The 24,886-nt window shown below is 40.4% G+C and overlaps 1 protein-coding gene across 2 annotated transcripts in view; it reads right to left on the reverse strand.

The window, feature by feature from the left end:
- cib2 (calcium and integrin binding family member 2) overlaps nt 1–24,886 on the reverse strand; it is a 66,584-nt gene that overhangs the window by 37,173 nt on the left and 4,525 nt on the right. The window contains exon 1 of one of the 2 annotated variants that reach the window (XM_028823355.2): nt 23,472–23,896. The exons of the other annotated variant lie outside the window; for it this stretch is intronic. Coding sequence (XP_028679188.1) covers nt 23,472–23,522 — 51 coding nt within the window. The 5' untranslated portion in view covers nt 23,523–23,896. Of the gene's footprint in view, nt 1–23,471; nt 23,897–24,886 lie in introns of those variants that run through there. 2 annotated transcript variants of the gene reach the window in all.

The raw sequence follows: 24,886 nt of genomic DNA on the forward strand, positions 1-24,886 counted from the left end.
CTACAGCATAGGTTGAGAGAAGTCCCCAAAAGTGGAGATTGCTAATATACATGCATGAGCAGATTGGGCCAGCAGCACGGATGGGTAGTGCGATGAAGTACGCTTTCAAAACACATGCAAGCACAGAATGGACAGGTAGCTTGGACTGAGTACTGAAACGGATCACAAATCTCCACAGCACCCTCGCACCCCCAGAACTCAAAAAGGCTACTCCATGAGACTATAGTTACTGGCATACCTTGTGGGGGTCCATACTGGTAGCACCACCCAGGTATTTTGCTACCTAACATGTCTAGAAAGCATATAGCCCTGACTGGTTGTCTCTCCCTGTCCTTCCATTACACAAGCCTCCCGTCTAGGTATTGTTTCTCGGTCCAACCATCCCAGGACACCAGCAAACCCATTTCCAGAGTGGCATCTTCTGCTAACTATAAGGCTAAGACAGGGAACTGCCTGCCTTTCATCTGGTGCTTCAAAAGGGCTTGCTTCCTGTCCAGGTAAGGAACCTTGCAAGGACATTAATGAATGGATGGATGGATGGAGTTGTCTGAGGTGGGTACTTTGGACGAGGGTCAAATAAACCAGTTGTGAAGACTGGATGCTGATGAATCAAGGATACTGGTCCAATCTTCAGTACTGACTCACTGTACAATCCTGAAAAAGTAAGTTACTTAGCCATGGCTCTGCTTCATTAAAAAAAAAAAAAAACTGTTTTTACATTTGCTCTACAGGCAGTAACAATAGCAGTTTATAAATTGGAATGGATCCATGTCCGACTTAGCGTGAATTAGGACTTCTGTTATTATCTAGTTTAGTACCTACTTGTGACTTTCTTTGTAACGTGCCACATAAAATACAGTATCTACATATTCACCAATGGCAAACTTAGTGCTCATCCATTTTAGTACTTATCCCTGAAGGAGATGGAAAAGGCAGCCAATGACAAACATGACATGAATGAATGTGTCTTTGTGTGTCGTGGGATAGAAGGGAGGTATTTGTGTCTTGTAAGTTCAGTATTTGAGCTTGCATTCTAGTGCACTCAGTGAAAACCGCTATACAAAAATAAACTGAATTGAACTGAACATATCGCAGTTGACAAGCAAGATTGAGAGGCGCATGGTCCATCGATACAGAACAGACTGTATGTAATGATTGGCATACGAGATCAGAACATGTTTAGGTTGTGAGAAGCAAGGTGAGTTATAGTAGCATTTAAAACTTTATCTTGTTATAAAATAAAAGCAAATAAAATAAAAGCGAGACACTATGTACAGAAAGGCATGTAGGCAAACAAATCTATGGAATTGTATGTAACTAGATGGGAGTATAAAATGTGTTTTGAGAAACAAACAAGGAACTCTAACATGCTTCTTGAAAAATCTGTGCTCACGTAGGTAGCTTAAGACATAATGGGGTTATCATGTCAAGGCTCTAATGTTTCAAGGTATGCTATCCTGCCTGCTTGCTATGAATAATTAAGCATCCCAGCCCCCTTCTATAATGTCGGCTGGAGTTCTAAAAACCAAATGGTCAGAATTGGGTTACACCACATAAAAGGACACTCCAGCAAAGGCACCTGCGCATCCACCTACATAACATTGTAGAAGTGCAGCAACAGAGTACAAAGAGTCAGACGTTATTAGCACAGGCTGTCATGAACTTTGTTACATAAATGGATTGTGCCCATAGCTTCTGTTGAGAAGATGATCAGGTGATGTGGCCTCCTGAGGAATCTTCTCTCTCTATGCCAGGAGACTAAAGTTGTAGTCCTAACCAGGAGCAGAACATACATGCTGAAACTTGATTTCATAACATAACATAATGTTTTCAAACCCTCTTAATCTAGTTCAAAGTTGTGGCTGTTGCTGTAGACCATACCAGCAGCACTGGACATGAGGCAGGAGACAGCCCTGGACAGGATGCTCACTTTAAACATGCACTGGGCAGATTTGAAGCCTGAACAGCAAACAGGGACGTGGGCAGAAAAACATGGGCAGAAAATAAAAACAGAGCACCCAGAGAAATCCTCACATGGATATGGGAGGAACAGCAAACTCCACATGGACAACATACAGATGCAGGACCTGAACCCAGAATCCTGCACATTAAAAATACAGACTAAATGGCAGCAATCACACTGCTGGATGTGTGACTGTTCACTGTATCAGAAAGAAGTGCATGACCTGCTGTTAATTATACAGTCTTGTTTCCTGCCACCAACTACACCTGCTGTTAATTAAGTGTGCCGGACTAATGACGGGGCTCCTGCCAAAGACAGGCCAGGAAGAGGGTTGGGCGCATAACAGAGCTGGGCAAATGGATGGTTGGGAGTTTGCCAAGTGTCTTTCAGCCTTCCTCTATTTATACACACACACACACATATATATATATTTGACAGTAGGTAGCAGGTGTTTTTCTTGGAATGCGATGTTCTTCTTCCACCATGCAAAGTGCTTTTTGTTATGACTAAATAACTCAAGTGTTGTCTCATCAGTCCAAAGATCTTTGTTCCAAAATGAATCTGGCTTGTCTAAATGGGCATTTGCATACAATAAGCGACTCTGTTTGTGGTGTGAGTGCAGAAAGGGCTTCTTTCTCATCACCCTGCCATACAGATGTTCTTTGTGCAAATTACGCTGAATTGTAGAACGATGTACAGATACACCATCTGCAACAAGATGTTCTTGCAGGTCTTTGGAGGTGATCTGTGGTTGTCTGTAACCATTCTCACAATCCTGCACATATGCCGCTCCTGTATTTTTGTTGGCCTGCCAGACGTGGGTTTAACAGCAACTGTGCCTGTGGCCTTCCATTTCCTGATTCCATTCCTTACAGTTGAAACTGACAGTTTAAACCTCTGAAATAGCTTTTTGTAGCCTTCCCCTAAACCATGAGACTGAACAATCTCTGTTTTCAGATCTTTTGAGAGTTGCTTTGAGGATCCCATGCTGTCCTTCAGAGGAGAGTCAAAGGGAAGCACAACGTGCAATTGACCACCTTCAATACCTTTTCTCATGATTGGACACACCTGTCTATGAAGTTCAAGGCTTAATGAGCTAATCCAACCAATTTGGTGTTGCAAGTAATCAGGACTGAGCAGTGACATGCATTCAAATCAGCAAAATTACAAGGGGACCCACATTTTTGCACAGCCAGTTTTTCACATTTGATTTAATTTCATACAACTAAATACTGCTTCACTAAAAATCTTTGTTCGGAAACTCAGAACTCAGATGTTCCTAGGAAATGAAAGACATACCACTGTTATCTTTTTTGTTGAAAGTAGAGTAAATTATTATGCAGGCTGAGAGGGGTTCCCAAACTTTTTCATATGACTGTATATAAATACATGTACAGTATATAAAATATATATAGTGGCCACTAGGGGGCACACCAACTCCCCAAGCCAGACACAGAAGGACATGAAAACAGGATCAGCACACACTTTTTTATTTTTTCCTGTGGGAAACACCTTCCCCCATTTTTCACCTGCACAGCACAGTTCCATGCACAATAAGCATGGCACACACCAATGACTTTTCTTCTGTCTTTTTCTCTTTTCATCTCTCTCTCTCTCTCTCTCTCTCTCTCTCTCAGTTCACCTCCACCTCTCCTGGCAAGCTTTGTCCTCCACTTCCCAACTCTGGCTCCTGAAATACTGGACACTGGGTCCTTTAGAGCCACACCTGGGAGTATTCCATGTGGCTCGGTAAGGAGGTCTAGAATCACTCCCAGATGTGGCAGAAGCCCGAAAAAATAGGGCTCTGCAGCTCCCCCTGACGAGGAATCCTAGGCACTGCTGCAACCCGGGGGAAGTACTGTCCTATATTTGTCCCCAGTTCACAGGTGTACCAGGCGTCACACATGTGCATGGGAGGCAGCTAAAGGACTCAAAAGAAGGTAATTCCATGCTGGGCCAGGGAGTGGCAGAATACAACTAATCCTTTCTCTTTTATCCCTGCCAACCAAACACAGGAAATTCTGCCTGGGCCATATGACGCCCCTTCCCCTGAACGACTTTAAAAACCGCCATATTCCTTCTGCCTATCAGTTCTGTGTTGCACTCTTACAATACAATACAATTTATTTTTGTATAGCCCAAAATCACACAAGAAGTGCCACAATGGGCTTTAACAGGCCCTGTCTCTTGACAGCCCCCCAGCCTTGACACTCTAAGAAGACAAAGAAAAACTCCCAAAAAAACCTTTGTAGGGAAAAAAATAGAAGAAACCTTTGGAAAGGCAGTTCAAAAAGAGACCCCTTTCCAGGTAGGTTGGGCGTGCAGTGGGTGTCAAAAAAAAGGGAGTCAATACAATACAATACACAAAACAGAACAAATCCTCAATACAGTATAACAATTTTACAAATACGGAGCAGAATTTAACAGTAGATAATATCACATAATATGATTTGGATTTGTTTAGAGTCCTGGAGACCTCAGCCATCAAGCTGCCTCCTCCAGTTGGCCATTCCACAGCTGAAACAGTGCTGGGCCAGCCTATCCGATGAAAGGACCCATCTACCCCATGATTTCTGTCTGTAAAGATTCACTGCTCATATTTTTGCTTTTTCAGCCAAAACTTCAAGTAGATGGGGTGGCTGCCCCAAACCTTTTTGTGGTGTGAAGGTGTTTCTTTTCACTATATATACACGCTGGGGGATGTGCCCCCCTGGTTGCCTACACCAGCCCAACACCCCCTCAACAGATTGCTTTGCTCGGTATATGGGTATATTCCAACACAGTCAAAACTCTGGCCCTGAGGTTTACTTATACTGTAGTTACAGTAAATGCTAAAACTATTGGAAACTGTCATCTATGCAAGATGAATGGTAATTTACCTGCTGAGGTATCGCCAGTATATAAATTAATACGCAGAAAGAGTATGACATCTCCTGCATGATCACCAGTCATGATTTTGCTGGCAATTGAATGCTTATGCAGTTTTACAGTTTGTAAGCGTCGTGTCATTACATAGGCTTTATTTATTGACAGCTAACACACAACTGAACTACTACTGTTCTTAGCAACCTGGATGTATATAAGGCATTTTGTTTGGCAAATGCACATTAAATTGGTTGTATTGACATGAGAGTATCACTGTTGCACTCTCCTAATGAAGACAAAAAAATTATATATAGATGTATACTACGGCACGGTGGCGCAGTGGGTAGCGCTGCTGCCTCGCAGTTAGGAGATCCGGGTTCACTTCCCGTGTCCTCCCTGCGTGGAGTTTGCATGTTCTCCCCGCGTCTGCGTGGGTTTCCTCCCACAGTCCAAAGACATGCAGGTTAGGTGGATTGGGGTGATTCTAAATTGGCCCTAGTGTGTGCTTGGTGTGTGGGTGTGTTTGTGTGTGTTCTGCGGTGGGTTGGCGCCCTGCCCGGGATTGGTTCCTGCCTTGTGCCCTGTGTTGGCTGGGATTGGCTCCAGCAGACCCCCGTGACCCTGTGTTTGGATTCAGCGGGTAGGAAAATGGATGGATGGATGTATACTATATGCCATATGGTTCTGAAGAAAAATGAGCTTTGTATGATAATGTCACATGAAAACATGGACAATTTAGCTGATCTTTTTATATATAGAGCATATATATAAAATGTAGAGTTGACTCATTCACCTACTCTTTCCAGTTTAGTTGAAAAGCTGAAATTTGGCAGGGTTGTACATCTGGGGCAGTAGGTACTCAATAAAAAGGACATTTTGATATATCAATATTTATGGGTAAAGTCATTCCTATAAAAGAGAAACTAAACATCGCAAAATCTGAAACTGATTTGATTGAAATGTAGTAATATTATAGAATAAGGAAAATGATCTGACTTGTGTCTTTTTATTTGTTAATACATTTTTTATTTTGATGATATTCATTAAAAGTATGCTAACATACGTGCTCTGTGGTGTGCTGAGATGAGGCTTTATGAGGGCGTAGCAGAAGCAATTGTCAGGCCATGTGAACAGCAAGGACTACAACTGAAGAAGAGGAAGTGTACTGGATATATATATGTATATGTATTTGTGAATTTCCCATTGGGATTAATAAAGTATCTATCTATCTATCTGGATAGGAAAAACGAAACATGATCATGCCTGGCATCTACAGTCAGGTATGAAGTGGAAAGAGAAAGTTTGGCAAAGCTCAAGGCCCAATGGTTAGCAAGCGCTGTGAGATATGGCCAGTCATTCATCCTGGCCAATACCCCCAGGCCGCTAGATGGAGCCCTCCTTGCAGCATGGAGGTGTAAAGAATGCCAGCAGGGAATTATGGACAACGAAGTTTTTATGCACAGCCCTGCTGGCTACCATGGGGACCGCCAGGAGTCACTGCAGGGAGACACAAGGACATCTATTTCCCCTACACCCCAGAAGTATGTCCCAGTTACATGGACAGAAGGAATGACGTGCTTCCGGGATGAAAAAGAAGAGTTTTTGATCTGACCCGGAAGTGCTAAGAAGTCACATGGACTAAGGGTTCAAAAGCACTTCCGGGTCATGGACTATAAAGGATTGTGGGAAGTTCCAGATGGACGAGCTGAGTTGGGAGGAAGGATGACTGAGTTGCTGGGAGTGGAGGATTGGTTATTGTGATTTGATTATTGATTTGTTTATTGAGTATTGCAGAGTGGAGGTGCTTTGTGCACTTTATTATTATAATAAATATTCATCTTTGGACTTTTACCTGGTGTCTGACGTGGTGTCCGAGGGTTCAAGGGTGCAAGAGGGCTCCATTCTGTCACAGCGCGCAATAAAGCTCCTTCAAGGGTACAGGGCGCTGAGGCTGTGAGGTTTGATATTGCTTCACTAAAAGTAACAAGGGAGGGAAACTGAAACTGAAACTGACAGAGTAAGTTTAAACTTAATGTGTCCCCCATAAGCTACTACATTGTAATATATATTTGCATTTACAGACTATGAAAGGAGACCCCACTCTGCCCTCTGAAGTCATTTACATTTACATTGATGTCTGCTTACTTTGAACGGGGATGGCTCCCTTCCTCCCCCACTCTCCAAAATGATTTACTTATATATTCGCATCTGGGTCTCTAAACGGGAACCCCAATTGTTTAAGAAGCACCCAAAACTTTTATTGGCAGTTATTTTCTTCCATTTAACCACAAGAGAAAAGAACCCCAAAAGTAAAAGCATTCATCTTATTGCGTGGACTGCCTAAATGCACAGCCTGTAAAGCTTATTGCTGTTAGTAACAATCCATCCATCCATTATCCAATCCACTATATCATAAGTACAGGGTCATGGTGTTAGTAACAAGTTAAAGTAAAACACAATTCATTGTTAGCACTTTATAGTCTGTCTATGGCTATTGCATAAAAACAAAACAAAAAAGCATGAACATACAACTGACAAAACACAAAAAGAAATACTTGAATGAACAAAGTAAACTGATGATCTATAGTCAAAATTCAGATTATTCCCACTGATTATCCTTTAAAATTTAAAGAATACAGTTTCCTGTAAAATTGTGTTTTGCAATGGCCATCAGCAAAAGCTAAGTCACTACAAAAAGCAGGAATTGATCTAATGCAGGAATGTTTTACTCCTGAACAACTGTGTATAGCATGTTCAAGAGTACGCAGCTCCAGTGACCTAATAATATTATTATTATTTCTTATTTAGCTAACACCTTTATCTAAGATGAATTACAACATTTGGGATACAATTTGTTACATTTTGTTTGTTTGTCCAATTGCAGCACAGGCCGGTGAAGTGACCTACTCCTGGTCACACAGTGACAGTAGTCAGGGTCAGAGTTCTAACCCTTAGCCATTACACCACACTGTCTGCCAATAACATTTGCCTTTAAATAAAAGCTACAAATATTGTATACAGAAAAGTCCTCAGTTACATAGTACTTATAATATATCCGATTAATCAATGGCACTATAATAGGGTTGCCAGATTAGAAAATTTGAAATACAGGACACTCTTAAAATCTCTCTCTGTATCACTATAAATTTATACATGCTCTCTACACACCCAGACCAATATATTATATAAAAGTAGAGACATAAGTTAAAAACATAAAGCGAGGATTTTAATGGGTTATGAGGAAAACAAGTAAAATCATTTGAAAGTGATTTAATACAAGCTAAAAAAAATTCTGTAAAAGTGAAATCATTTGAAAATATTTATCTAATACAGACAACAGAGAAATATTATTATTATTTAATACAGGCAGTTAGAAAAAATGTGGGCCGTGAAAAGTAGTAACAACGCACTTGGTTGACAGTCACTGTATGTTGCAATGCTGATACAGAACTGCACAGCAGTGCAGCTGGAGAGCAAAACGGTAAGAGTGTCACTGTCCTCGGCCAACCACAACAACTGAACAAGTTGCAAACAGGTTTCCTCGTTACATTTGGGTTATTTTCATCAAAAAAATCTGAGAAAAGAAAGTATAATAACTTATAAAGTTACAACTAAGTACCGTAAGAAGGTAGTAAAAATATATTTTAAATACAAAATTTGAAAATGAACTAAATGTGGGACATTTGGGTGTCCCTGAAAGGTCAGTACGGGACAGAGGACAAAATTATTAAATATGGGACATATTATGTCCCATTATCTTATGAAATTTCCCAGGTAACACTGCTACTTATACATAAACATACTCCCAATGCAGGTAGAAGCCATTATGAAGAAGCACCTTAAAGCATACTCTGCCATGTTGAGGGGTGGATTGGGATAAGCTTGTAAGTGTAGAAACAGTCAAGAAGCAGTGGAATGGGTTTGAAAACGTTGTATATATAATGCAGAACAGGTAGGACTGGCAAGCTTTGTTGGGCTGAATGGCCTGTTCTTGTCCAGATTGTTCCATTGTGTCCTGCTTGCTTGCTTTTATCAACAATAAATGTAATCTGTGAATGTAATATGCCATAACAAGATAAATATGAGATTTACCATAGCTTATGTTCTGTGTGAGGACTCAAAACAGAAGTGCTGCCATGAAACTGCAGCAACCGGCATTCTGTCTGAGCAAGAGATACACAAGAGGTACTGCATATTATTGTGGGATGTCATTTCCATGTCATATACGGCCTCTGCCCTTCATTTTGCACAAGAAGAGTCCATCCCACTTGTATGGTCTGGCCCACTGCAGCTTCTCTCATTTGGTTGGGTCCCCCCAATTGGAATAGTTCTGCACTTGTGTCGCAACCTTCAAATAGGCTTCTTCTGCTTTTCTTTTTCTTAGAAAACTTAAGGTCACTTTATCCAACTCCCTCACTTACCACAAATTATCAAAAAGACGTCTCCAGCAATAAACATACAGTAGCTGCCAGACTCTACTGTTTAGCGCCCACAGAGGATTATTTGAATGTGTTACTTAGGGAAATACTAAGTGTGACCAGAATGCCTTGTTTCACTGCCAAAAATGACACAAAAGTACATTACAGTATTTGCCCTCTTAAGTGCAGAGTGCTGCCCTTTATAAATACAAATTTAATTAAGTTAGCATACCAGCAGTCCTCTTAAAATAAAATAAAACACATTGAGGGCCTCATCCTTGTTGCCAAGTGGACCATTTTACCACCTGATTAACGCCATTTAACTCTTTTCTAACTGAAAAAATGGGCTGAAGTGTGTGGCTGTTTTTATACTGTTTTACAGAACTACTCCAGAACTTTTGGGCTACTATTTGATCCATCATGCTATTCAGCTTTAGTTATATTATAAGCAATTTTTAATTTGTTTTCATTAAAAAACACATCTTTTTGAAACAAAATAGTAGGCGTTATGTTAGCATAATGCACAGCACATATGTGGAGTGTTTAGTGCTATTGCTTCACAGCTCCAGGGTCCTGAGTTCAAATCCCAACATTGGAGTTAAAGATGCTAAGATTTGCATTGGGTGTGATGAGGATGGATAGGATTAGAAATGAGGACATTAGAGGGTCAGCTCAAGCTGGACGGTTGGGAGACAAAGTCAGAGAGGTGAGATTGCATTGGTTTGGACATGTGCAGAGGAGAGATGCTGGGTATATTGGGAGAAGGATGCTAAGGATAGAGCTGCCAGGGAAGAGGAAAAGTGGAAGGCCTAAGAGAAGGTTTATGGATATGGTGAGAGAGGACATGTAGGTGATGGGTGTAACAGAACAAGATGGAGAGGACAGAAAGATATGGAGGAAGATGATCCGCTGTGGCAACCCCTAATGGGAGCAGCCAAAACAAGATGAAGAAGAAGTCCTTGTCTGCATAGAGATTACATGATTTCACAATGTCTTGGGTGGATTCTTTCTTCTGATACTCTGCTTTCCTCGTGCATCCTAACACTTCTATGTTATGTTACTAGGGGGCATGAAACTGTAAATAAATATGTATACCTGAGTGAGTGTACCCGAAATAAACTGGTCCTCTCCAGGATTGGATTCTACCATGCATATGATAGTGCCAACAGGGCCTTCAGCTGCTAAGACTCTGAACTACATAAAGTGGGTATGAAGAGTGGATGGACAGACTACCAATCAACTCATAGTCCTGTTGATGTGATTTCTGAGACTTTGCTTTGGGTCTGCATGCAAAGTCATTGTTTTCAAGCTAGTGTGTGTGAAGTACAGGTTTTGATGGAGCTTTGGACTTTTGTTGGTCTGGCATTGCTGCTTATCCTCCATAGCTTGGTAAATCCTTAATGGAGAGAGAACATCATTAAAGCTGACTGTTGTGACTTGAATAATTTTCGAGATGTTATGTGGATTTTAGATTTCTTGTTCTCATTTTTTATTACTACAGTTTATTCCAGCCATGCATTGTTATGGACCACTTAAGCATTTCTGTATGTTCTAAGGTTAAAAACTTAAAGACACCCAAAATTAGGGGGTTAAACCCTTATTTTTTGATATTAAACAAAAATGCTGGATTTCAATAAAGATTTTGCTGAAAAACATTAAAGAGGCTAGTTTGTTTCAGTGTTTGATGAGAACAGTACAACTCAGTGTCCAGTAATGATGGAGAGTGGTGCCTTGAGCATTAGGCCTTAAATCATAAGCTGACGAATTCAGTCCTCATTTGTGACTCACTGTGCGACGCCAACTAAATCACTTGTCTTGTCTATACATCAAATATCTCTCTGTATAAATCGATAAAAAAATTGTCACACACGTGCAACTAGGAGTGAGCTAAGTGGACCAAGTGGAGGTAATTACCCACCAGGCCAGGGTGTGGTGGGGTGCTTTAAACCTACTTCTGTTATCTCTGCAGGACAAATACGGGAAAACCTGCCTGATTTAACACCACTTCCGGTTTCCACCACCCAGACTGACGTTACTTCCAGTTCTGGAGCCCAGACTGATGTCACTTCCGGTTCTGGAGCCCAAACCGGTGTCACTTCCGGTTCACGGTTTATAAAACCACCATCTTCCAAAACCTCATCAGTTCAGTCCTGGAACTCAACCTGACAACAACAACTTGTTTTCTTTAAGCCTTTTGCAGCCAGGGACAATATACGGATGGCTGCCCCAAACCTTTCCAGTGTGTTGAGACTCATTCTTTTACAGTGGCTTAGCCGGCAGGATGGCCTCCTTGCGGAACCAGGAGAGATGTTAAATCAGGCAGGTTTTCCTGTATTTGTCCTGCAGAGATAACAGAAGTAGGTGTAGAGAACCCTGCCACCCCCTGGCCTTGAGGGTAATTACCTCCACTTGGTCCACTCAGCTCGCTCCTAGTCACACGTGTGTGACAACATCCATTAGTCCAGTGTTCATTCCCTTGTCTGGGCATAATGTCACCTGGGGTCCAAAGATGGCATGACTTTCTGATAAACAAAAGCAAGTGGCCAGTGTCAGATAGAAAACCATGTGTTGGACCTCCGATATCCACAACAGGGCTGGAATGTCCAACGAGAAAAACCAACAAGAAAAAGAAAGATAGATACTGTATAAGGAATATCCTCTGAACAGAGGTTCCTAAATGCAGGATGCAATCAAAACAGACTGGCTTACCATTGTACCATTAAGCCCATTTTAATAAACAGGAGTTTTGTTATGCTAGTGAAAAAATAAATGCAAACAACTCAGTCATGAGATGTAGCTGACATGTTCTTTTGCCTGCACTCTTCAAAATAATATTTCTTTAACAGCATTTTACTGGTTTTATGGTTCCTGATAGATTTGACAAAGAACAATTTCCTTCTATGAAGGGTTATTTGAATATTAAATGGTTCTTTGGGCTGTGAAAAGGTTTGTGCTGACACGTGTGCTTTGACGTTGACAGGTGTGGTACCCACTAAATCATTCTGTTCCTCTACTACATCTCATTTACTAAAACAGCCTGTTACACTCCAGAAAAACTAGATATGGATCTATACTCACTGAGCAAATCATTAGGACCACTATACTTATACTTGGAAGGCCAACATTTTTCTCTCAGAACAGCCTCAGTTCTTTATGGCATGGATCCCCCAATATTTTGGAAACATTTTCTTTGAGATTGTGGTCTATGTTGACATGACTGCATTGCACAAGTTTTGTCAGCTGTACATTCATTCTGTGAATCTCCTGGTCTACCACATTATAAAGTTGTTATATTAGATTCAGATCTAGTGACTGGGAAGGCCACTGAAGAATGAACTCATTGTCACATTCATGAAACCAGTTTAAGATGATGTTTGCCTTGTGACATGGTGCATTATCATGCCGGAAATAGCCATTAGAAGATAAGGTAAATTGTGGCCATTGAAGGGATGCACATGGTCAGCAACAATACCCAAGCACGCTGTGGCATTCAAGCAATGATCGATTGGTATTGTGTCAAGAAAACATTCCTCACACTATTACACCATCACCAGCAATCTGGACTGTTGACACAAGGCAGGTTGAGTGCAAGGATTCATGTTGTTGACACCAAATTCTGAGTCTACCATCTGTGTGCCTCAGCAGAAATTGAGATTCCTGAGAGCAGGCTATGTTTTTCCACTCTTCATCTATCCAGTTTTGGTGTGCCTGTCCCCACAGCAGCCTCATCTTTCTATTCTTGGCATAAAGCAGTAGGACTGACGTGGTCTTGTGGTGTTGTAGCCCATCCACCTCAATGTCTTATGCATTCTAAGATGCTTCTAGAAAGTTGATTCTGTTCATCTGGACATAGGTTTTTTTCCAGGGATATACGCTACATCGCTCATCCCAGTGACTTATATCTTAATACCTGGATTATTGAGCATGCATCAAGACATTCTAAGATGATTTTCTACTTATGACTGTTGTACAGAGTAACTATCTGAATTACTGTAGCCTTTCTGTCAACTCAAACCAGTCTGGCCATTCTCCTCTGGCCTCTCTCATCACCATAATGCTTTCATTACAGAACTGCTGCCCACTGGATATTCCTTGTTTTTTTGCACCATTCTGACTAAACTCCAGAGACTATTGTGTGTGAAAATCCCTGCAGATTAACAATTACAGAAATAACTAAACCAGCCCCTCTGACACCAATAATCATGCCATAGTCGTGATCACTGAGATTCCGTTGTTTGAAGTGAACACAAACTGAAGCTCCTCACCTGTATCTGCAGGATTTTTTGCAGTGCACTGCTGCCACATGATTGGTTGATTAGGTAATTATATTGGATAAGCAGGTGGGCAGATGTCCCTAAAAATGTGCTCAATGAGTGCATAAGATCCATTACTATTTCATTCTTAGTTCACTTTGTAGCCATTTCCAAAATTCCAGAAATGGCGCGTGTTTTGCCAAATGTGAGCAAGTAGATAAATCCACTTGATGCTTCAGATTGTTTCTGCGACACAAAAAAAGCTGGCTGCAATCAGAGAATGAACTTCTAGTTCGAGTTTACAGTGGATCCTGAGGGGCCCACATTTTTTTTTTTTTTTTTTATCAGATAGAACTTTTTTGGAGCTGTTTTCAGGTGAAATGCTGCGGATTTACACAGGACAACAGCTAGAAAACAAAGGGGTGAACTGCAGAATATGAAGTGCACGGGCGGACATTGAACTCTGTGATTGATGAGCTGTGCTAAAAGCTCTCCTCCCTGCTGCCGATTTGATCGTTGGGCTAATCGAATTAGGAGGCCAAGCGAGTTGCGCTTCAGCTGTGATCGAGGTTTAAGTGATGAGTGAAGCCAAAGAAACAGAGACTGCACTGTGAGCACCCCATACCTGGGCAGCAAAGGGTTCCAAAGTCAGCATGTGTGTAGTAAATGAATGAGTGGCATGTATACCAATGGAGAAGAAAGATATTGATCTCCTTAAAATTTCATGTTTTATTACTTGACCTTTATGTCCTAGAGTGCATTAAGTCACAAAGCATCATTTCCTAGAAGAAAGAAGGAGAGGTGATCCTTATCACATACCTGTGATATTCTATTTTGCAACATGAGATATCACTGTAAGAACAGTAATCTTGTAATAAACTGGATTTACCTGTAGCCACCACATCTAGGCTCCACAATCAGTAAGTGATTGCTTTGGAATAATCTTGTGACACTGGGCAAACTCTAAAAGTAACTGGGACCTGATTGAGGACTAATAGGCTCAGTTTAAGTGCACTCTGCAGGCAGGCAATTATAAGAAGCGACAAAGGTCTGAGAAAGAATTATTTACCTGAAATAAAAGATGCATGGAAATTAAACTCAGAACTGAACTGAACAGTTTTCAAAATGGATGGATGTCACAGAATTATCTGTGGGTTCTGGCGTCAGTTGGTAATTGACAGGTGTTCTGTTCCAAAGAGAAGCAGTCACCATAGGAGTCTTCCGATTTTACTTTGAGCCCTTTGTCTACACAGTTCCCCATTCACTTCTACTACATTTCTAATTCTATGAGCAATTTTAACACAGTGCATAGTTTTCATACTTGTATTCCATCCCTCAATTATGCTTATTACAATTCCACATTTATGAGGAATCCAGCAGCAAGGTATGAATAGCACATGCTATTCATGGACGTGCTCATGAACACACATACACACAAGCCCTCATATTGGCACCAGGAGTCCTGATGACATTCCCATCTCAACCTGTAGGGCTTTCCTCCTCCACCCACTCAGCACTACAGTGTGGGTATGTGCCCTGACAATGGCTGACAGCCAGTCCAGAGTTCAACAAAGAAATCTAATTAAAATAGTAAAGTTATGGAACATACTGGATTTCCATCCATCCTTCCATTTACTAATCCAATCTAACCATCAAGGGGGTAAAGCGACCCAACTTGGTGTCAGAGGGTTAGTGTCAACAAGGGGGCTCCACCCCCTGCTCGCTTCGCTTGCCTACCCCCAGCATTGGGTATCCTGAAATACATTAGTCGAGCTCGTTCGTTTTGGAGCTGTGCCCGTTTTTCCCGTGGCATTTCAGACGCGCGTTGTAGGCGCCTGCGTTCATTGATTTTATCCAGGCGGGCTCGTGTTTGTATATCCGTCAGTCGAGGTCGTTCGTTTTGAACCCGTGCCTGCTTTGCTTCCGCAGTTTCAGACACGCGTTGTAGGCGCCTGCGTTCATTGATCTTATCCAGGTGGGCTCGTGTTTGTATCGTTGAGCTGTATTGTGTTTGAATTTGGTGTAAAGCATTCAGCGGTTTGTACAATCCCAAGCAGCACATTTTTCCTAACTTCACTCCGCAGTAGTGCCACTCACAATATGGCGGTGACGCCTGCGCCTTCAGTCCGCAGTAGTGCCACTCACATTATGGCGATGACGCCTGTGCCTTCCAAACTATCTTTGTGGACCTGTGGGGCCTCCGTATCCTCTCCGTTTGACTCTGGGGTGCAGCGCAGAATCCACTTTTGTGTGTGGCTGTGTCGGTAATCGTTAGCTATGGGCGCATTGTTGCTTTATTTCTCATTCACGTTAGTTGAGCTCTTTCGTTCTTGGGCTGTGACTCCTTTGTTCGCGGTGGATAAGACTTCACTTGCGGTTTATGAGACACGTGCCTGCGCAGTACGTCTCATGGTTCCATCGCCGTGTACCTGCGTCCATATCCGGTTTATTCTCGGTTAGTAATATGGATAAGGGCATCTTACTGTAAAATAACGATGGAATCAATCTAATCAGCTTCGGAAAATGGTTCCATTTTCCAAAATGTTTAATCCTGAACAAGGTTGTCAGGGAGCTGCTGCCTATCCCCACAAGCATAGCCTGGAACAATAATTGGACGGCACGCCAGCCCATTGCAGGCTGGATATTATAATATTTAATTAACCCTTTTCATGGGGGGCTTAGTGGACTTTCCCTGTGTAATTCACTTTTCTAGTCCAGAAGACAATGTTACAAGAGCATAAAGAGAAGATAACCATTTCTCACTCACTGATCAATGTGATCATCGAATGAATAAAAACTCAAGTTAGGAACCACATTGTAATATTTAGCCCAAATATTTACAAATTAATAGTCGTGGTGTAAAGAAGGCTCGCAGTCAGGAGACCCGGGTTCTCTTCCCGGGTCCTCCCTGCATGGAATCTGCATGTTCTCCCCGTGTCTGCGTGGGTTTCCTCCCACAGTCCAAAGACATGCAGGTTAGGTGCATTAGCAATTCTAAATTGTCCCTAGTGTGTGCTTGGTGTGTGGGTGTGGGTGTGTGTGTGTGTGCGCGCGCCCTGCGGTGGGCTGGCACCCTGCCCGGAGTTTGTTTCCTGCCTTGCGCCCTGTGTTGGCTGGGATTGGCTCCACAAGACTCCTGTGACCCTGTAGTTAGGATATAGCGGGTTGGATAGTGGATGGATGGATGGTGTAAAGAACGAGAAGGATTAGCAAATTTTAATGATCAATATGTCAAGACAAGACTTGGTGTAATCACTGGCAAATGTTGTATGAATTAACATAATGATGATAACACGGTCTGAAAGAAACTTACCAAGAACAAACATGAAAACACAGAAGAGGTGCACGATTTTTTTTTAATTGAATGAGTTTTCAATCCCAATGCGCATAGATATACAGAACCAAACTTGCGTAATCCAATTAAGAGGCGCCAAGGTGCAAGGCTCAAACAAGTGTTCTGTCGAGCATGTGCTTAGTTGAAACGCAATTCAATATCACAGATCCATCTTTACGTCGGTTTGTCTGTGGTACCCTATCAAAAAGTACTTCTGCAAGCAGCTTCCACAACTTTACTAGCTAAAGAAATTGATGACCACTTTTATTTGATAAGAACATGCTTCGAAATAAATCATATTTTTACTTTTGCTAATTTACGTAACAAACTTGAAAACTTTCAAATAGCGCACATTGACAGACTTATTTCCTTTATTGGGAAAAGCTGTTGAGTAAATTATAATAAAAAGCAAATTTAAACATTGACTGCTGGACAGCATACCTCAACTGTCAAAAATGCCTTATTGGGATATGGAGCTAGAAATTGGTGGCTAAGGGTGATTCTAACACAACCTACACTCTTAGAAATATTGGTTCTTTAATGGCACATTACTGGGTTGTGTGGATACTCACAGATCCATTGTAAGAACTGTTTCATTCTGGTAAGGGTTCTTTGCATATGAAATTGATTCTGAAAAGGTTCCTACACGCTTAAAAATGCTGGTTCTTTACTTGGTTGTGTGGTTCCTCATAAAACTACTACTTGACAAAGAACTATTTTCATTCTGGGAAGAGTTCTTTGCATATGAAGTTGGTTCTTTTATGCTTTGAAAAACTTCCTAATATGCCAGAAAAAAACAGAAATCTTTAATATATGGTAGGCTACCTAGCAGAATACTAACAGATTAGAGACACCTGAACTTTTAAGAAAGCATGTGTTATTTTATGCAGCAAGAGTCCTTTTAAAATCATGAGCTACTGGTATTTCACAAATCTGTTACCATCTCTTCATGGTTATTTACTGTATGGAGCTTGTTAAAGATCTAAGTAAATAAAGGTTCTTTCTGGAACCTTCATATTGATGGGTCATTTAGGAACCAAAATTAGTTCTCCTATGGCATCGCTCTGAAGAACCACACTGACACCTTTATTTTAAGAGCGTCCTATGTTGACAAAACAGAAATCTTTAATGTATAGAAGGTGGTGATATCTTTAAAGATCACTGAAGAAACTGGAGTGACAATAGAGTCACTGTTTAAATGTACTGCAAATTTCTGTCCATTTTACACTAATCACTACTGGAATGGATAAAAATAGTGAAATATTTAAATATAATGCATACTTCCAGCACACTTTTAATGATTACACAATTCTTCTTTCCTTAGAGCTTTCCACATTAATAGCCAAAATCAGGCAGACTAAGTCAGCAACAACTGCAAGCAATACCAAGATTATGTGGAAATGAGATGAAATAAAAATGTGAATGTTGCTATAGCCCATAGCAGAACAGAAATCATAAACATTCTGAAAAATGAACTACGCCCCTCTAAAAATAGCTAAGAATATATTTGCACAAGATACTGAAGAACAATAGTCCCCCCATTATTAATGTCCCAAGGTGGAGGCCAGTACTGAGAAGAGCCATAATGAACTGCTGGAAGAGGGAGTAAAAATCAAAAACAGTATAGCAAATGTGGAGAGAGCTGGCTGATCAGGATTCTGCTCATGACAGTGATTTTTAACATATACCTGTGCTGTTTAATATACACCTGCAGGGGTATGTTTCTATTACTCAGCTAACTTAAATTGACTTTACTCAAAAATGTTTTCAAAGTCTTTATGTATCCCTTACAACTGACTCAAATTTTGTGGGTGTCACATTAAGAAGTACAGTTTGCATACAAACAATATGAATGGATTTCATTGTTTTAGTTAAAAAGCACCATTTATAGAAATCATTTTAGAGTACACTCTTGAAAATAAAGGTGCCAAAGCAGTTCTCCAGAGAGATGCCATAGCAGAACCATTTTTGGTTCCTAAAAGACCCAGCTATACAAAGGGTCCAGAAAAAAACTTTTTTTTAGACCCATAACAGATTCCATAAAATATCCATAAAAAGATTATCACACTTGCTGGGATAGGCTTCAGCTGTCCTGCAATCCAGGTTAGCAAATGAAATGATGAATAGATGATAACAGATTTAGTGAAATACCGATGGGTTCTTGATCTTAAAAAGACTCTTGCTGCATATAACACCAGCTCAGTAGTAGAGTTGGCAGCACATCTATAGCTAAAGTTGGCGGAGTTAGCAGCAGGGTTTCCATTGGCCATTTTTAGTGCCTACATCAGACTCCAGCACATTTTGCACTTCTGTTTGCTTCTGTTTTCTTAATAAAACCTAAAACATCTGTTTTTTGAGACATCGTTCACATTTCTCTCCAACAAGACACAGCTCAACAGTAGTGCTGGGCGAGTCGCAAAAGATTAGTTTTTTTTGGACTACTCCTTTTCGTGAATCATACCAATCAAATTAGTGTTTTGAGTGGCTGTGATTGGTAACATTTTAAGTCAACCTTATTTTCTAAACTATGTTATGCAGCCATACACTACATAATCACATGTCTAGTGATAAAATTAACTAGTGATTTTGCTGTGTAAGTTCATAATCAACTAATATTTGAATCAAGAGAGATGTGTTTTAAAATGCATGTATGCAGTATAGGCTCATTTTCATTTAAGAAAAAAAATAGCAAACCTAAGCTATAGGATGGGCCAATGAGGAAATTGGGTTAAGGATATCTCTCTGCAGCGTAGAGACTCCACCCTGGAGCTCACAATTGGTGGACTTGACTCCAAAGGGCAGTCAAAGTAGGTGGAGTTGACTCCAATGGGTGCCAGCAGAGTTTAGCTGCAGACCTCCAGAGCTCTGCCCATTTACACTGTGGTTAACACTGGGGTTCTGGAAGGGTCACCTGACTCCAAAAATGCCAAGGACTGTCGAAAAAGTTAACTTCACCTATTTGTATCACCAGGGTGGTGTTTCCAGGCTGCAGAAATACTAGATTCAAGAGAGTGTCCTACCTGGGCCCAGTCCTGGCACGATCCCTGGTTTGTAGGTGTATGTATCTATTTCTAGTACAACTGATATAATTTGGTTGTCTCTGGAACTTGTTAAATTTATGTTTATAAAAAACACATAAATTTCATCGACAATCATGTTAGGATGCAGTGTTGACAAATCATGTGATTTTCTTTAAAAAAAAAAGAGTATTTTACATAGAGCTACACTCTTAAAAATAATGTTTTTTTAATGGCACAAAATGGTTCTTTACCATATTGTGTGGTTCCCCAGAGTTCCATTGCTTGACAAAGGATCATTTCATTCCGGAATGGGTTCTTTGCATATGAAGCTGGTTCTTTGTGCTTTGAAAAACTTCAAAATATGTAGAAAAAATTTTTTTTTAATGTATGGCAAGCTGCAGGACACTAACAGATTAAGAAAATCTGGACTAAGCCTGTGTTACTGGATGCATGCAGTGAGAGTCCTTTTAAAATCAGGACCCACTGGTACTTCACAAATCTGTTACCATCTGTTTGTGGTTATTTAGTGTATGGAGTCAGTTATAGATGTAAAAAAAAGCAAATGTTCTTTCTGGAAACTTCATATGGATGGGTCTTTTGGGAACTAAAAATGGTTCCCCTATGTCATCGCCCTGAACAACTGCTCTAGCTCCTTTATTTTTAAGAGTGTACTTTTCTGAGACGTTTTCCAGAATGTTTAAACAGTTTTGGGTTATTTTGGGTGACATAAAAATCCTCATTAGCATAAACTGAGTTAATCGGCATTGAGCAATCATTCTTTTTGTAAAGCTATTGCAGAGTTTTATCAATCTTCAATGTTTGCTTAACATTTGAGAAAGCTAAAGACTGGACATAACAGTAACTTAAGTGCCAAGGACTTGTACAGTTACTGTGGTGGTTTTGAAAGTGTTTGTCATCAATAGTCTGCCATATCTACTGCACACCCTAAACCACATGAGATGATTTAATATGTTAATTACCTAGATGTGATTGGATACTTGGCGATGTCAGTTAATAACAATGTGGTTGTGGTTAGTGATTAGATAACTTACTAATTTAACTAAAATGTGAAAATAAAATGATGATATACTTTATTAATCCCTAAACAGAAATGTAAATTTCTAAAAACACCATTTTGGTTTATTTTTGGGGATTCTTTAATTGATTGGAAATTATCATGTAATGTACAAGTGTGCAATCAACATATTTAAACTCTGTAAACATTCAGTAATTTGGTCTAACATAACTGTTTTACTTTCACAGTTGTCAGTTTAAATAAGTCTGATTAACTCAAATAACTTACGTTCACCTAATTCCTTCCATTCTGGTTACAGTAAATACTGTAAACTGAGTTTAAACTACTCAATACATTTTACATGTAATTAAATCAAGTTCCTTCAATGAATCACTTTTTGAGTGACTGCAGTACATTTAAAACAATTGGTCCCCGGAGTTCATGTCCTCCTGATACTGTATGTTGGCTTCTTTAGAGATAATGAAACACATCGTGCATGTTGTTATCGGTCAAAGAGTGTGTCTGCAGTAACAGCCTTTTCAAATGGTCAGGGAAACTTGTGCATGCTTTCACATTCTGCATGCCTCTTAAATACTTCTCATAAATGTATTGAACTGACATAGTAACAGAAGCGCAGGTTAAAGAATAATTAGTACACTAAAAACAAAGGTTATACCTAAAGTTGCCACCAATTTTTTGCTTCTACTGTCATATCTTTTAATAAATAACTAAAAACAATGGCTAAGCATTCTGCCACACCTCACTGTAAAGTGTCTACTAGTCTTGATGAGTCAGGCGTTTTACTTCACTTTGAAAAGCCCTAAAATGCTGCCGGATATCAACATGAAAATCTATCCAGACATTTTTATAAGATGAGTCTTCCATTATAGGACCATGGAAACAACTAATCCTGTATAGGACACCATTGTGGTCTAACAGCAAAATATAAGTCAAATACAATAGACATTTTTGGATTATTTATTTTAGCTTGAATCCTGTAATACCCAATAGTAAAAACTGAATTGGACTGATAAAAATATAGCTTTTAAGTTTAGAGCTCATGGGGCTCTAATGACACAATAGGTGTCAGTAGGGGTTCCAGCAAACTCTAATAAATTACATTATTAAGAAGGCATATGAATATGACAAATAAATTAGCATGTACCTGTTATATGAGATTGTGGACTCATTGGGAAGCTGAAGCCTATCCCAGAAAGATTAGGAGCAATGCAGGAGCCAGCTTGGATGCCAAAATTGTTCTTTAGAGCAATGCCATAGGGGAATCGTTTTTGGTTCCCAGAAGAACTGTCCACATGAAGGTTCAACAAAGAAGCCCTTATTTATTCACAGCTGTAACAGGTTCCGTTAATAGCCATGAATACATAACAGATTTTGTGGCTTCGTGATTTTTAAAAAGGACTCTTGCAGCACACAATGACACTATACAGTAAAGGTTTCTGTTTTGTCCATATATTAGGAACCTTTTCAAAGCCTGAAGAGCCAAATTTATATGCAGAATGAAACAGGTCTTTGTCTAGTGATAGTCCTATAAGAAATGACACAACCTATGATTGTGGGATGCCCCTCCAGTTCAGGTTGCACTTAAGCACACACACCCACACTCTCTTATACTGGGAGAGGGATCAAATTATCAAAGGTGCACCTCTTTGGGATGTGGGAGGAAGCATACTGGAAGAAAAGCTACGAGGACAGAATGAAATTTCACACTGACAGTGACTGATTTGATGGCACCAGGCTGCTCTAATTACTATAAAAGACTGACCAATTGTAAATATTATAGATGGTATATATTTTTGAATGTATAATGCTACTTGCTAGGCATTCAGTGTTGAAAATGCATTAGATTCCCTTTTCACATTAACGTTAATTCTGTTAAGAATACAAAAGAAAAACACATAATCAACTTTTCACTGTATGTTGGGAAGCTCAAATACTTCTGAAATAAATAACAGCAAATTCATTTGGATTGTATTCTTCGTGGCTGTATGTCTATTAAATCGTCAGGCTCTGGAAATGTATGTTCTGAAGACAACCTCCTGAAAATGGATTGAACCCACATTACAATCTAATTATGATAATAAATAAATCATTTGTCAAAATATCATGGGACACTTAGACAGGAGACCAGCCACAGTCATGTGCTCCTGTTCTCATGGTTTTGTGATTGCAGTAACAGGATGATCTCACACGCTTTGTTCTTTCGGGTTGGACGCTGCTTTCACGCAGGGAACAATCTGAAATGTCATGCTGTATCGATCCAAGTCCTGTTTATTATATGAATGAAGCGACCCTTTGCCCCCATGCCCTGGATGGATTCGGTCCCCACCAGAACTCTAATGCCAGCAAGACGTTATTTCTTGTGTTTGTCAGCCCAGCAGACTGTGGCAGTGAGGTAAACTCGAATCTCGTTTTTCGATTTATTTTTTTTTTGGACGAGTAATTTCGATATTCGCTCGGGTCAATCAGGAGGTTAAAGATCCCAAGGTGCGCAACATCTGTAATATTCACTTAAGCACTTGAGACAAAATTTGATAAGGGAGTCGGTGACCGCACTATTAAAGGTTGTAGTGGTCTTATCCTACCTGGTAAGCGTCGAGCTGTTCATCAGTAAATATCGTTTGCTTATTCCCCATCTTTTTGGACTAGTCTTCCTTTTGTGTAGATGCATCACATTGGTAGCTATGGGCGCAGGGGTCTTCTTCGTTGCATGCATTTAGGGCATTTATATTCAGCGTGCTGGAGCCCGCATTGAATTTCACTGCCGCCGAGTTGAGACGCACGGGATCAGTTTACGGAAAGAATGAAGAAGACGGTATTCAGCTTGAAGACTACTTCGGAGAAATGGCACTTAGAAGAAGGTCGTATTCGACAGTCTCAGTCATCACCAGCCCTGGAGAAAAGCACGGTATAAGAAGAAAATAACGCGATTCAGCACCAAGGACCGTCCACTAGCTGCCTGCACAACCGCATCCAACAAGGAACTGACGCGGCATTGTGCGTAGCTCTTCTCCGCCAGGGGGTGTTGAGCATCGGTGGCTGCAAGGGTGTTGGTAGAGAGAGAGAGAGAGCGAGACAGAGCGAGAGAGAGAGAGGATCACTTCATTTCCTCAGCAATGTCTCATAACAATAATAAATCATCAATTTTTTCTACTCAAAAAGTATAACCCTATACACAGCAAAAAATGATTAATTATTCTGATCGATGTTCTGCATGTGTCATGTTTAATGCATCTCAAACGTAAAAATAAAATCAACAAAGGAGATTTTTTTACTACTCTTTTACCCAAAAACATTGCGCTCTTATATTGTATATAAGTATGAAACACAGGAAAATCTGCCGTAAAGTGTGCATTTTTACATATTTTTGTATGTTGTCTTACCAAAGGTCATCTCAAAGTTGAAACCCAACAGGTGGTCCAGGAACAAGGGAGTGCTGAATAGCTGAATAGGTTATTCTAATAGGTTACTCTGCTGATCAGAGACCACTCAAGTTGCGTGAGATCTTCTTCATCACAACACATTCTTCACTTAACACTTTGTTTTTGATCGACTTTCTATACATGGTTAAGGGGTAAGCTCAGAGATATGCAGGTGGAAGAGCCTATGATGTCCTGGATAATGGACTATCTGTTGGGTAGGCCTCAGTTTGTGAGGTTCAAGGACTGTGTGAGCAACACTTGAACACCACAAGGATCAGTACTGTCCCCCTTTCTCTTCAATCTGTGCACCTCAGACTATATATACAATACCAGGTCATGTTATCTGTAGAAATTCTCAGATGATTCAGCACTTATGGGATATATTGATAAGGGAGATGAGACAGAGTGTAGGAGTCAGATGGAGAACTTTGTTTCTTGGTGCAGAAAACCTAATTAACATCAGCAAAACCAAGAAACTGGTTATTGACTTTTAATACTGGGAAACTGCTCCAACCTCACTATGGAACATCTTGTTAGTTAAAGGTCCAAATATTTCTGAGCCCCTGAAATTGGGGGAC

This window comes from Erpetoichthys calabaricus, chromosome 17 (assembly GCF_900747795.2).
Source record: "Erpetoichthys calabaricus chromosome 17, fErpCal1.3, whole genome shotgun sequence".
In the NCBI taxonomy this organism is placed as follows: domain Eukaryota; kingdom Metazoa; phylum Chordata; class Cladistia; order Polypteriformes; family Polypteridae; genus Erpetoichthys; species Erpetoichthys calabaricus.